The 14,308-nt window shown below is 42.3% G+C and overlaps 2 protein-coding genes across 3 annotated transcripts in view; both read left to right on the forward strand.

Moving 5' to 3' along the window:
* Positions 1–2,822, forward strand: part of LOC118418547 (coiled-coil domain-containing protein 170-like) — a 13,203-nt gene extending 10,381 nt beyond the window's left edge. For both annotated transcript variants that reach the window (XM_035824544.1, XM_035824551.1), the window contains 3 exons: positions 318–407; positions 869–1,258; positions 1,661–2,822. In XM_035824544.1, coding sequence (XP_035680437.1) covers positions 318–407; positions 869–1,258; positions 1,661–1,930 — 750 coding nt within the window. In that variant the 3' untranslated portion in view covers positions 1,931–2,822. The remainder of the gene's footprint in view (positions 1–317; positions 408–868; positions 1,259–1,660) is intronic.
* Positions 2,823–8,717: 5,895 nt separating this feature from the next.
* Positions 8,718–13,294, forward strand: LOC118417468 (potassium voltage-gated channel subfamily A member 1-like). The gene has a single exon (XM_035823037.1). It carries the CDS (start codon positions 9,543–9,545, stop codon positions 11,289–11,291), a length of 1,749 nt encoding a protein of 582 aa, XP_035678930.1. The 5' UTR covers positions 8,718–9,542; the 3' UTR covers positions 11,292–13,294.
* Positions 13,295–14,308: the final 1,014 nt, after the last annotated feature.

A 14,308-nucleotide genomic window follows, 5' to 3' on the forward strand; every position in this document is an offset into this window, starting at 1 on the left:
TTCATCATTCCAGTTATCATGTGTTACACAACAGATCATATTCAACCCAAGTAGAGGTCTTCATGCTTTGATGAAAATTTAAAAAAAGTCTTTATTCCAAACATCTTGAGATTTTGTGCAAAATCTCCAGATGTTTTACTTATTCTTGAGATGTTTTAAACAATCTCAAGATGCTTTCGAAAATCTCACTACAATTGTAATCCTTATTTACTAAAAGTGTCTCAAGAAGAGTTTCAAATATCCCAAATATTGGGTTAGATACCAAAGAAGAGATGATAAAGATGGCTGTGCTGACTGAGTCCCTTGGTTTTCTACAGGTTAAGCAGCAGAAAGAACAGCTGGAGAGTAAAGATCTTCACATGGACCTACTCCGCAAGAAGATTGGACAGTTGGAGGAGAAGCTGCAGGTAGGGGCACCTCTTTTTTCACACATACAGCCTACCAGTACTGTGGATTAGAAGGCAACAAGATTACCTAAGGCAACTAAAAAGCAACCAAAACAAAAATACAATTAGCTTTGTGAATTTCATTCATGAAAGTCTTGTCAAAAAAGTTGCAACAGTCAATTGTTGCAGTTTTGAAGTAAGAAAAAGTAAAGTCGAGTGGAAAACCTTAACTCTTGAAGTATGAATCTGAGCAACACACAAAAAAGTTTGTGAACTTAGTTTTGGTTGTATATTGTTGGTAACGATTTTTAATTCATGGTTTGAGCACCAGGGCAACTTGCATGATTGGGTTGCAACAAAGTATCATTGTATATAGGGTGATAATGAGTCAAATTATAAGTTTTCAAACATTTGTGCTGAGTGAGTATTCAACGGACAAAGAATATCAGGAGTCTAACAGTAATTTTTCACCTGTCCCCCAGGGTCGGAATGAGCTTGCGTTGGAACGAGACGACGCGGCCATGAAGATCCGTAAGCTGCAGAAGCAGGTGGAGCGGCTGCAGGGACAGCTGGGGAATGCTCGCCACCAGAACACCGAGCTCAAGGCCAAGCTGCAGGAGGTCACCGACCTGAAGGTCAGGACCCTGCAGCAGAAGGACCACATCAAGGAGCAGGAGGATGAACTCCTTAGGCTACGTCTTATGAAGGAGAAGCTGGGGAAGAAGGTCAGCAACCTGAAGTCTGAGATCCAGATGACCGAGGCTGAGAGTGAGGAGACCAAGGTGTTGTCGTCCAACACTGTCCAGGCTCTGTCCAACGAGCTCAGGAGCACCAAACTGGCACTGGATGAAGTGGCCAGGAGGGAAAAGGAGGTTTGTATTATATTTATTATCATTTATCATATATCATTTTTATCATTTGAGTTAGATTTTAGACTAGAGTAGGCCTTGCTATGTTGTAATATACACTGTTTTTTAGCCTTTCATGTTACATTCAATTAGTCCACGGGCAGGAATTTGTGATGAACTTTCCATTGTCCTAAAACAATCATGAAAGATTCTCCATTGTGTATTGTTTTAGAAAGTTAGACGTATTTGGCACATGATGCATGATTAGAATGCTTTTTGATGCAAACAGATCATTGATGTTTGATTTTGGCATCGTGCCACTAGTGTGCATCTGTAGTAAGTTTAGAATGACAACAAGATCAATGAGATTATGGTGTCATATGCATCGGGTATTAACCAAAAGGTATTTCTGTTTTATTTGTGCAGCTTGTTGACTTCCGCCAAGTCATCGCGAGAATGCTCGGCCTGGAGATCCACACTCTCGCCGTGCCAAACTACGAGATCATCGCCCGGCTAGAGAAACTCGTCAACGCGCATCACGCGCACACCGCGACAACGCTCGGCGTGGAAACGGCTCTGGACGACAACTTCGTTGCAGGGTACGAGGATGCAAGAAGGTTTCTTAAGACGAGCCCAAGAAGTCCAAGACGCGCTCGATCGGTATCACCGGCAAGAAGATACTACCAAACTCAATAGTATATGTTGTAAACAATCATTTTGTCTGTCTTGTCTTGTATAAAACCGTACAGACTGATACAACTTTGTCATCTATTTTTCTTGAGACAATTTTTTGTGCATGTCAATTGTCGAACAACTGCATGGGGAGGAATATGAATATACTATACAACATTTTGTGGTAGAAGTTTATAGAATTGTAGGAAATGTGGAAGTTACATGTAAGACCAATGCAGTGTGCCTTTAAAGATGACATGTACATGCCTTTAAATAATGTTCAGACATTTCACAGATACGAATCCCTAGTACAGGCTGGGTTTTGATCCTCTAGAGTAAGGCATGAATAACCCTTGCTTCAGGAAATAGGCTTATGTACATGTACAATTATGGTGGAATGCTTTTGTAAGTCATGAGCAGCTACATATTATGATAACTATAATATGCAGTGCTGTATATATCCTTTTGGGACGGTACGTCCTTGATGCATAAGGGCTTTTGTACAATACGAATCTTTGGTAGATAACTACAAAGACTGATAAGAAAATGATCATTTAGATTCTATAGAGTTGCCTAATGAATGATTCGTGCAATTTTTGATTATTTTTGCTTGTAGAATTTATTATCATCACAATCATGGCACATGTCAGTTGTAATGTACTGGGGCAGGCCATTATTTTTTCCATTGTCAGAAGTATGTATCAAATTTATTAGTAGTTTTGGGAAATTTTAGGACTTGCTTCTGTTACTGAAGCATGAGAATATGGTAAAATATGGAGATGAAGATATCACATCTCTCAGAATATTGAAACATATTTAGTAATGTTCCTGATGTTTTCTAATGCATGTTTGTGCATTAAGGAAACATTGAGATTTTGTACATATTAGACATTTTTATTAAAGCATAAGACTTGGATATTGGTTAGTTTGTGATTATTTAATATCTGGGTTTTGATTGATAAAATATTCTATTACTCCTCTGCACATATGAAACAATATAAATGTAGTATATACTGTATAACATTATAGTAGCTTAAACAACAAACGTAGTGATAGATATAAAGCACTAGATTCGAAAATCATTTTCACTATGTATCTGTATTACATACCCGGTAAACTGCCTTATTAAACAACACACCAGGTTTGTACTGACGAGTACAAGCTGCATATTCGGACAGATTTAATTCAGGCACTAACACTTGGAAAGGACCCTTTTTCGTTTCGATGAGTGTGGTGGGTTCATTTACGTGCTTAACGTGTGACTTTGCTCAAACAAGGGACCTCCATTCAACGCCCTTTCTGAGGGACGCCATCTTATGCTTCTGTCGCCTTAAAAAATCATCACCCTAGAATACTCAAAATATTAACATACAAAAGCTCCTTAGCTTTGCCTGCAGTATCAGATATGACCGCCAGGTCGCTAAAGACTAAGGCCAAGTTGTACCGTACTGAAATGTAAAGAGAGAATTCATAATACATGACGCTATGCTGTATAATAGATGTTTCTCATAGATGTGGAAAATAAGGTCCTCATTTGCATACATCACCTACGCAATCCACACACCCAAAATCGTGACGATCCGGCAACCCATTTAACTCATTTCAAAATCTCGAACAAAATCGGCTTTGCTCTTAAAAAAAAGCCACCGCGTAGCTCAAACCACGTATTAAGATCTACATGTATATCTACCACTCATAACCACAGCATACCTATAACACGAGATATCAAAGCTGAAGTTGCACTGCTGTACCGTAGAAAGCCACTAGGGGGCCCAGTATCAAACTTGACCGTAAAGTTTGTTTTCCCAAACTCTACCTACCTATCAAATATGAAAAGGATCCGTTCTCGGCTTCTTGGGTTATGCTGGAAACAAGCATATTTAACGTTATATACACACATGAAAACAGTGCCGAAAACATAAACTTTTTAGCAACGGTGAATATTAAATTTTTCTTTGAAAAAAAAATACCATTCATGATTTATTTTTACCTCTATTTGAAAATGCTAAGCTACATGAGTAGCATACGAACTACGAAGGATACGGCGTTGCCGTGTGGCTTACTAATCTTACCGCCGCAGCTGTCATTGCGTCCCCTAGGTGCCGACGGTTATCACTCAAACCACCGACAGCTTGTTTTAACTCGGCCTCTGGGAAAAACGTAGTCGTGTGCGAGCGTTTTGCTTGTTGAAATGGAGCTGCAACTAGATCCGCCCTCCGTAAGATCCCAAGTCACAAGTTCGTCGCACAAGGGACCCACGACAGTAATTGAGGGTACTCTTACGACAGTAGTGGTTGTGTCGTACATTATTCATTTGTCTCGTGACGGGAAAAGTTGTCGTTTATCCTTTTCGACGATAATTTTTGTCATAACTCGTCAGAAAATCTAAAACGCTAGTTCACGTGGAGTAACCTAGATTCGTTGTTGCAAAAAAAAAACTGGTTATTTAGAGATTTCAGGTCAGTGACGGGTTTCAAATGTCAAAATTTTCAAAATATTGCAATGTGAATTCGAAACTACCTTCTGTCGACTTAAGGATCACCAAATACCCTATTTTCATATGCAACGGGTAAAGGTTACCCTACGGATAAAGGTGAACTAAAGTTAAATCTGAGACAAAAAAGTACGATAAATCTGACCGTACCTAATAAACAATTGGCTCATTTTATTCCCTTCCAATAGCGTTTATGGGATGCATTACAATAGCACAGGAAACATAACGAAATGGAAGAAAAAAGATATGCATATGAAAATCAGAAAGTGCCGGCATTTCCAATGAATTTTTTTCTAGATTTTTAGTATCATAACAAGCTTTACTGTCTTGACACTCGTGTCTATGCTTTATCATATGTACATCATACAGTACAGTACATGTATGACGCAATGGTCACGTATATGGTATTGAATATGTACATAAGATTTTGTCTAATTATTACGCACAATGGGTATTTTTCTCTTTATAGTCGAATGTATTTATTGATTTAGAGTACATGTCATACACATTTATAGTTATGAAAATACACGAAAAGCGTGCTTTGAAAGAATTTAAACTTAGCAACTATTTCACAAATATCTTAGTTGTAATGCCAAAGAACAAGAGTGAAAAACAAAACAAAATGCATCTTGACTTTTGATGAACGCTTTCGTTGTTTTACCGGTGATTATTTCCCTTCACCCAAATCGCATTTTAGGATAATGTGGCATAATAGTGAAAGCAATAGAGCTGGTAATTGAAACAGACGGTATCTAGTACGAACCATGCACGCGTGAAATTCAGGAATGTTCTATTTTGTCTGTGTGAGGGGGTGCGGGTAAAAACATATTTTAGATCATCACATGAAACACACTGGAAGAGACTAATATAGAATATTCCCGAATGTGCACAAATTAACATTCGGTGTATTTGTGGGAATGTGCTATGTATGTATGACAATATGGCACTACACCGCCATATTGTATTACCCCTACCATAAATACGCAACGTTTCAACGGATATTCTATAACAATAAAGACGAATCAATGTTAGATTTATCATCATTGTAATAATCATTACCCTCATTCTATTTCGTTTTCATATCAGGTTTTTGTTAGCCTTTGTCGTGTGTAATTGAAGTAATAATATCTATTTTTTATTCAAAGGTAGCGACAAAAGTTATCAGTGAAAACAAATTGCAACTCGTACGTCCTGTTAGTGTTAAATAAGTCCGCATGCCATAGGTATGACTATGAACAGATGGATAACTGTGTTTGCAAAAGTTATGTTGCTTAGAGATTTTGTACTTAGATACATAGGCACGATTTGCACAATCATGTACACAACTTTTCGTAGTCAATTGTGTATACATAACTTTGCCTGGTCTTCGGTAGCCTTTTTCCCCAAGTCAATTCTAAGTAGCGTTTTTCGTGCGCCTAAGTCTACGGAGTTGACTTTATTTGAGTGAACTTTTTCCATGTTTTGTAAACATTTGTGGCACGTTGGTAAGCTTACTGGTGCGTCCACGGTAGTTCAGACATGGCACAATGCCACTACACTATGTGCGAGGGAGTTATATCACAGAAAACCACGACACCTAAAAAAGGATCGTTGTATCTTCTAACCACCTGTTTTGACAATGTAACGGTCCAAATCTTTTCTTTAACGAGTATATGGGTCGCCTTTCAGCTCTTTATTTCGGCTTTATGTACAACTTGATTGCATCATTTCGCGAAGGGCCACGAAATAAAGATCGCGTAGGATTTCGAGTAATCCATTCAAATAATCATAACCTCCGCTAAAATGGAGGTATTGTTTTCAGCTTATCTGTTTGTTTGTCTTGGCGTGTGTTCGCGGATATTTGAGATTTGAGGGGCAAAATGGTGTAGCTGGAGACTTGCAGGATTGGAAGGATGGTTTTGTTTGGGATTCGAAATTACACAGGTGGGTAGGAAGATGCATAGACAGAATTAGCGAGGAATGCACAATATGATGACTCAAACAAGAAATTATTCACGAAAACTATTTATAGAGGTATGAAGTTTTCAATTTGTTGTTTCTATTGCTGAAAATAAAACCGTTTTTATGCATTTTTGGATACCCGTGTCAACCCTTATGAAACCCATGAAGTCCCCCGTTTTTCTACAAGACAAAACCAGCTATTTTCTTCATTAATCAATTAGAAGTACACAAATATAGACAAGTAACTTATGTCATCAAACAAACAAGAAAAATCAAATTAGCAAAGATACATCGATACAAATACACACAAATGAATGCATGCACTTTGAAACAAAGCTGAAAAATATCTACCGACTACGTTTATTAAGGTTAGACATTTATGTTAGCAATATTCAAATACAACACAAACTCTACACTGGATAAAAACGGAGATTTTCTTCGGAAGTAAATCACTCACTATATTCGTAATAACAGAATTTAGTTGTTTTCAGAACTTTCCTTGTATGCTTGACTGTCACAAAGAGCTACAAGAAAGATTGTCTTTATGTATTATTCCAAACCACTGTGCCAAGAAGATAGGAAAAGCAACGAAGCTGAAAATTGGCTAAGGGCGCACATTTGTATCAACCTACGCGCTCATGTTTAAATATTTGTAGTATTACGTTTTTCTGTATTGTTGCCAGGCGCTAAAAATCAGCCGAAAGCAGATGTTCAGACATGAAGTCGTGCTGATAGTTTAGCGTATATACATGTGCATGGGTCATTCCGCGAGCCCTGGGGACAGTTGGTCCTTTTGATATGTAGTCCTTTACCCGGCTAGTGACATTTATCGGTTCGCGAGGGTCGGTTTCCTTTAAGAAATACGCGACGTCTCGGAGATACGGATCATGAATAACCCAATATAAGGTAACCTCAGTAGGTGAGGGGGCCTCCCTCAAGGCCCCGTACTCGTCCCCAATTACAGCATTTACGGATACCCCCGGAATATAGCGTATCACTATCCACAATTCATGGTCTTTCCCTTTTCGGCATATGACTAGTATATACTTATCAAACACAAGACGTCAAAGCTTCGATTTTTTGCAGCACAGCAGGCGCCTCATGTATGCGGGGCCAGGCTGGGTAGAAGCAACGATCTTTTGTCTCCACCTGAAGTGGGTTGCTGAAAAAAAAAAATTAAAGGGCACAGGATTGCAGGTTATGAGATTTGTTGATCTGCGCCGCAGCGGGAGCTCAACAGTTATTACCAAGAGTCCTAGTTAACCGTGACCTTGCTAGCGGGGCTTGTCGGGGCCTATAATTAGCATAACATTCCTGTAAGTAATGATAGAAACCTGTCTGGAAGGTCTGATACGGTCGGTGACGTTACAGTTTGATCTCTTCTGATTCAACCCTTGCATTTTAAGTGGTTTCGTGAGACGGAAACGCTCCCAGACACTTCGCGGTGCAGTGGTATCGATCGACCGGCTGCAGAACTGTAATTTTCGGGCGTATTTGCGGCTAGCTGTTTACGCCATGCGTAATAATGAATCGCACTTCTTTTTCCCGGGCTGACACCATTCCGTCTTTTTATCGATGTTCCTGTGAGACAAAAAACAGCAGGTCGACCCAAAATGTTTCACAGATAAGAAGGAATAGAGAACGTACATCAACTGACAGAGTCTAGAACTTAAAATGAACGTGTAAAAGCAGCCCATCAGAAATGGAATGTCTTGCGTTTATTCAGGTTATTGCCAATGTTGAAAATCATTATGATTGAACCACCCCCTGGGGCCACCCTATCATACAGAAGCAAAGTTTTCCAGGCCTCTCGCTCCAACAATGCGTTTGTAAAGGACGGTAATTATACGCTGGACCTGACATTGGCCTTCTTGCGAGCACGAACAGATGGGCCCCATTGCGAGCAGTCGAGGAGGAAAAATATGGACGGCGTGATTTTTTCTAGCGGCTGGTCCGCGATCGATGTCGTGGCGTTGCGGTATTGACGATTTTAGAGGGAAACTGATAGACCGCTCCGGGGCTGTCGTAATTGTGATTCCGCGGACTGAAATTGGGAGGCAGTGTTTGTGGGGGAGGTTCGTTGGTGTACAGTTGATCCAAGGGTAGTTTTTTTTAGAGGGATGGAGAAGTGGTAAGAGATGAATAATGGTGGGTTGATGGAGACCGGGGCGCATGGGTTGTGACTTCGCTCCCGCCAAATCAATTCCCCGCAATCAGCGCACCCCACTGATCGATGTTGCCTCCGCCGCCTCAATAACAAATTAATATAAAACAGGGCCCCGGGGGCCATGATTTCCATTGTTGTCAGAATTATATGGGCGTAGTACCGGGATGATCGCTAAGCAATGGGGCCCTCTGAAACCCTCCATCAGAAGAATTGTCCGTCCCCAACACCATGTTTACTGGGGTGGTCCTTTTTTCAGTCTGGGAGGACAGAATTGTCTATTGTTGCATTATTTGCGAGTCACGTGTCTGTTAATAAGGAGCAAGTCGCACGAGATGGAGGCAAGGGGTCTCCAACTGTATTATGTATGAAAATTTGAATAATGCAGCGGCGGCTGGCCTCCGGGGTTGGCGTGTGGGCTGCTTATAGGTAAGAAAGAAAATGCGCAAGGTGGTAGCTAGCCTGCATCACAGCGAGGCTGCGGCACCGGTGCTGACTCAGGTAGGCCGCGGTGAGAGACGCTGGCAGGGCGAGTAGCGGGAGGACTGGGCCGAGACAGGGACGCCACAGTCTCTGTTTGTGTTTCCTACTCGGAAGAGGCATTAACTGTCTTCGAGAAGTGGCGCACGTTGTGAAGAGTGCGCGGCGCCTCCGCCATTGTTTGGTGGGGGGAGGGGAGACTCCGATATTTTCCAATAGGAGGTGCTGACTGGCCGGATTTGAGGAATGGCTGCTGAGTGGCCCGCGAGATGGGGAACGTGATTTGCTGGATATTATCGGGTGCGATTAAGTGGAACGAGCAGCCGTGAGGAGGCGGCGAGGAGATAGCGCTCACTGATCGAAATCGGGTGGACCCCGCGAGCGCGTCCGGACAAGATGGGTGCGCGCTCGCGGAAACGGCGCCAGGAGTAGAGCCGCGTTTAACAGGATGTTCCCCGTCCGGCAGGTCCACGCTGGCTGAGACAGGGGAACAAGATCCTTTCAAAGACCTCTGTGTTCTAGACGCTACCAAACTGGCAGCCCCGGCGAGCATCAACATGACCACCACCGTGCACCTCGTGGAGCGCTACGGGCTCACTCCCATCCTGCGGCCCAAAGTGCACTCGACCAAGGACCTTGCAGAGAAGAGCAGCAATACCAACACCCCGGTCGTCGAGGAAGAGGAAGATCAACGTGGCTCCACTAACAAGCTAGCGGTAGTACAGAGCGAGGATGAGGTGCCGGTGAGGACCCGTAGCGGCCCCACGCCCGACAACAGCAAGGACCCGCGGCGCAACTCGGGGCTCAACAGCATCACACCCGTCTCCCACTCCCGGTCCATGGCCATGCTGCAGGAGATTGACTTAGACTCTTTCAGCCCAAAGGCCTACGAAGATGGCGGAGGGGAGTGGGACCATAAAAACTGCTGCGACCGGATCGTCATCAATATTTCCGGTCTCCGTTTCGAAACCCAGGTGCGAACACTGGCCCAGTTTCCTAACACTCTCCTGGGCAATCCACAGAAGAGACTGCGCTATTACGACCCCCTGCGCAACGAATACTTCTTTGATAGGCACCGGCTTAGCTTCCAAGCCATCCTCCATTTCTATCAAAGCGGGGGCCGTCTTAGGAGACCTGCCGACGTGCCCACGGATATTTTCACGGAAGAGATCAAATTTTTTGAGTTGGGAGAGGATGTCATAGAAGCTTTTATGGAAGAGGAAGGATTTGTAAAGGAGCCGGAGGAAGAACTTCCGACAAACAAGGTCATGAAAGCAATCTGGGTCGCGTTCGAACACCCTGACACGTCCTTCATAGCCAGGGTTATAGCCATTGTGTCTGTAAGTGTAATCATGGTGTCAATAATCACTTTCTGTCTAGAAACTATGCCACAGTTTAAAAGGATGCAAGAAGTGACAGTGGGCAACAAAACTGTAGAGATAGAAGCCGAAGTGCCAGGTCCAACAGACCCATTCTTTCTCATCGAGACCTCGTGCATCGTGTGGTTTACGTTCGAACTCATCATTAGGTTCATCTGCTCCCCGAGCAAGTGGGAGTTTTGCAAGAACTTCATGAACATCATTGATCTTGTTTCCATCGTGCCGTATTTCATCACCTTGGCCGCTGTCGTGGCCAAATCCGACGAGTCCAAAAATCGATCCTCCTCCTTAGCTGTACTGAGGATAATTCGGCTGGTGCGAGTTTTTCGCATCTTTAAACTTTCACGTCACTCTAAAGGACTGCAGATCCTCGGACTAACCCTTAAGGCTAGCATGCGTGAATTGGGACTCTTGGTCTTCTTCGTCTTCATAGGAGTCATTCTATTCTCGAGTGCAATCTACTTCGGCGAGACAGACTACAAGGAAACCCATTTCTCCAGTATCCCCGAGGCATTTTGGTGGGCTTTAGTGACAATGACCACTGTAGGGTATGGCGACATGTACCCACAGACCGTGGGCGGCAAGTTGGTGGGGTCGCTGTGTGCCATAGCCGGCGTACTGACTATCGCATTGCCGGTACCTGTTATCGTCTCCAACTTCAACTACTTTTACAACCGTGAGACTGCGGCAGAGAACGCCACCGATGAAGAAGAGTTCAGACACGTGGATCAGATCTGTCCGTACGTCCCACCATCGGACAACAAGAAGAAACTTAGCAACAGTGACGGCACCGGGAACTCGATGGATTACATCGACACGGAGGAAGGGTGGATGTCGAACGATCCCTCCAGGGAGAGGTTGACAAAGTGCCTGAACTCTGACACTCCCAGCTATGCCAAACTGAACAGGTTAAACACGGACGTTTAGGTGAGCCCAGGCACTTTCTAATAAGACACAATAACTATAACGAGAGCTATAATGATAAGAATAACCTTAGGAAGCTAGATAATAATCAATGGATACAAAGATATGATCGCATGATCTCTACTATTGATGCATGTTTGTTGTTACTTGCCAGCACAAGGCATCACCTCATCATGAGTTGATCATCTATGCAAAAAATAACAACATGAAACCCAGACCTTAAAAGCAAACGCAATACGTTATCCACATATCACATTGAATTCAAAGGCCACTTCATAGATAATCGGTGGTATTTCTTTTTATAATCAAAGCAGATAATTTTTGCTGTGCTTTATATTTTTGCATGTCATAATGTTATGATGATATGGCACGGGGTGTATTTTGTATAAGAGTGGTGACCGCCTAGCATTGCTTGGTAAAACAAGTGCATGATGCCAAATAATAAGGGGAAGGTTCTATGTCAGAAAACCCTGCCGGGCCTCGCTACAGTTCATTATCGAGACCGTAAGAGTAGGGGAATCCGTTGGGGGGCCACAATAGGCTATGAAGGACGTGTCAGGTTGTTCTCAAGATGATAGGACATGGGGTTACAGGGGGAAACTAAACAATAAGATGATATATCTACTCAACCAGAGGAATTTTACCAGTGATGCATACACCCAAGATGTAACGATGCATGCAGGGTGTACTGCAGGTGTATGCATCTCTTTCTCTGATTGGCTGAGGCACGGGAAGACAGGTGGCATGCTCTGCACCCCTCATTGGTTCGGCTCTGCATGAGGGATGTTTCCCTTTAGGTCATTTCACGCACAGCACGTTTGATTCTATGCAAATAACTTTAATTGACAAGTCTATCAAGTGAACTCATGGCGACATAATACGCGCATGTCTCATGGAACAAGAAAAAAAATGTATTTTGGTGCTGCCAGAATCATGTTGTTGTTCTTTTCAGTTCTCAGGGCCTTTGAAAATGATGTCATGTGTGTAGGTCATTTGAGGTGTGACTGAAATGACTTTCTACTTCAAAGAAAGCAGGAGGCCACACGAAAGTACAGGTTTCACGTAGACATGACAAGCTGGGTACAATAAGTCCAGCGCTGACATTCTTTCCCTTGTGTTGAAAACCAAAAGGCATGATCAACTGATTTCCGAAGGGAACCAACAAAAAATCAAACGTTCGAAGAAAAAGCACAAAAAGCACACAACGTAGAGCACCGTCAACAATTTGTCCCCCAAAATCTCGGTGCTTGTAAATATAAATAAATAAGTGAGGAAACAAAAAGCGAGGAGGATCGATTTTTGGACTATCTGAGAGTTTTTATCATCGTAGAAAAAATTGTATTAATGACATGTTTACTAATTAAGACAGGCAGTGAAAATATATACATATATAGTTATCTTGCATATATACATAATATATATATACAAATATCAGCAGGAGAATTTCAAAGGTAGACCATGGATAGCTATGTGCGACCCGTACCCGCAATATTACCTCTGTAACTCGAAGGCATTATTCATATCTACCCACGTGACCTGTGACCAGAATAACCCGCTATTCCCTTAATGTGTGTGGTCACGTGTGACCCACTATCTCCACTCCACAGAAGACCTGGGATTTCCTAACTATGCCACTAGAATACGCTATGCTCGAGCTCCGCACGTAGTACCCTAAATATTCATGGTTCAGTCCAGTGAGAACGCATGGCGCAGGCAGTACTATACATGCACAACCCATTTCGTGCCCCACCAAAACATCAAATATTCTGGCGGCATCTTTCAAACAAATCTATCTAAATTGAGCGGTGATTGCTTTATTTCGAGTCCCGGTGCGTTATTAGGACCTCGTTTAGTTTGTCGTAAGTCTATTTACAACAATATTACATATACGTACAAGGATACACGGCTCATACAATTCTGTGGCCTATGCAATCCAAGTCTATTCTAATACAAAGATTTTCGCAAAGCTCAATGGTTATACGTAAGTAGCCAAAATTCTAATTTTTTTGTAATGTCAGCATGTTATCTATAATCTACGAATACTTTGTTGAAATATGTTTTTTTTTCTAACAAGGGTTGGTAAAACAGCCACCTTCTCTAACTCTCAGGATTTTTTTCGTGAGCAACTAACACATGCATCTTTAACATTAGAATCCCTCTACCGGAATATAAAAACAGGCCATTGCACACACAATGGCATTTATACAAATATCCATCCGCCAAAAGGAACGCAGTGCAAATTATGGTGTTTGTAAAACAAAACATATGTGGTATAAAATTGTGTCGTGCGTTCTCACTGGAGTGATTGAGCTTGTTCCGCGGTAGTTTTGCTGGCCACAAAAAACGAATTGCCTTGGTTGCGGCCTTGTATGCCATCTGTCAATAAGATTGGTGCCGAGCGCGAGGTAGGGAATATCAAAAGGGCGGAGCACGCAGTTGCATAGCGTACCTGCGCAAAAATCAATGCACCAGAGAAGAAGAATAGTACCGCAAAGCCTTGTAGTTTGGGCAGAATATCAATTAAGTACACATCTATGTCGCCTGCAATCATGAGTCGTCATTCATATATTCAAAATGATCCCCTTCTAACGCAGTTGCGCCAAGTTTCAGACTGAAATCTACGTCGTTTGACCTTAATTTCTAGTAAATTCCCAAAATTTTAATTGAATTTGAACATGCATTTTTAACATAGGTATTAGAATAGACAATGTTATGTCTTCATTGTTATCATACCGTAATAACAACATTTGTCTTTTGTAAATTGAATCACGAGGTCTCAAAAATCATTACTCTTATTCAGAGAAATGTCTTTTGTGTTGCTGCCTAAATCCATATTCGTTCTACCGGCTCCTCAAAAGCATATTTCAGGATACGATATTTGACATATGACCAGCCGGTGATTACAATTAGACCATTGTAGTTGGGCCACGTTTGTCAAAAGCAATGAAACCGTTGCCAGAGGGTCTGTTCCCATTACCAATTCAATTGGACGCCTGGCCCGATACTCAATCATCCGCAGC

This window comes from Branchiostoma floridae, chromosome 1, assembly GCF_000003815.2.
Source record: "Branchiostoma floridae strain S238N-H82 chromosome 1, Bfl_VNyyK, whole genome shotgun sequence".
Lineage (NCBI taxonomy): Eukaryota > Metazoa > Chordata > Leptocardii > Amphioxiformes > Branchiostomatidae > Branchiostoma > Branchiostoma floridae.

Bases quoted from the DNA above. Each gene is read 5' to 3' on its own strand.
- LOC118417468 (XM_035823037.1), top strand. From the start codon at position 9,543: ATGACCACCACCGTGCACCTCGTGGAGCGCTACGGGCTCACTCCCATC.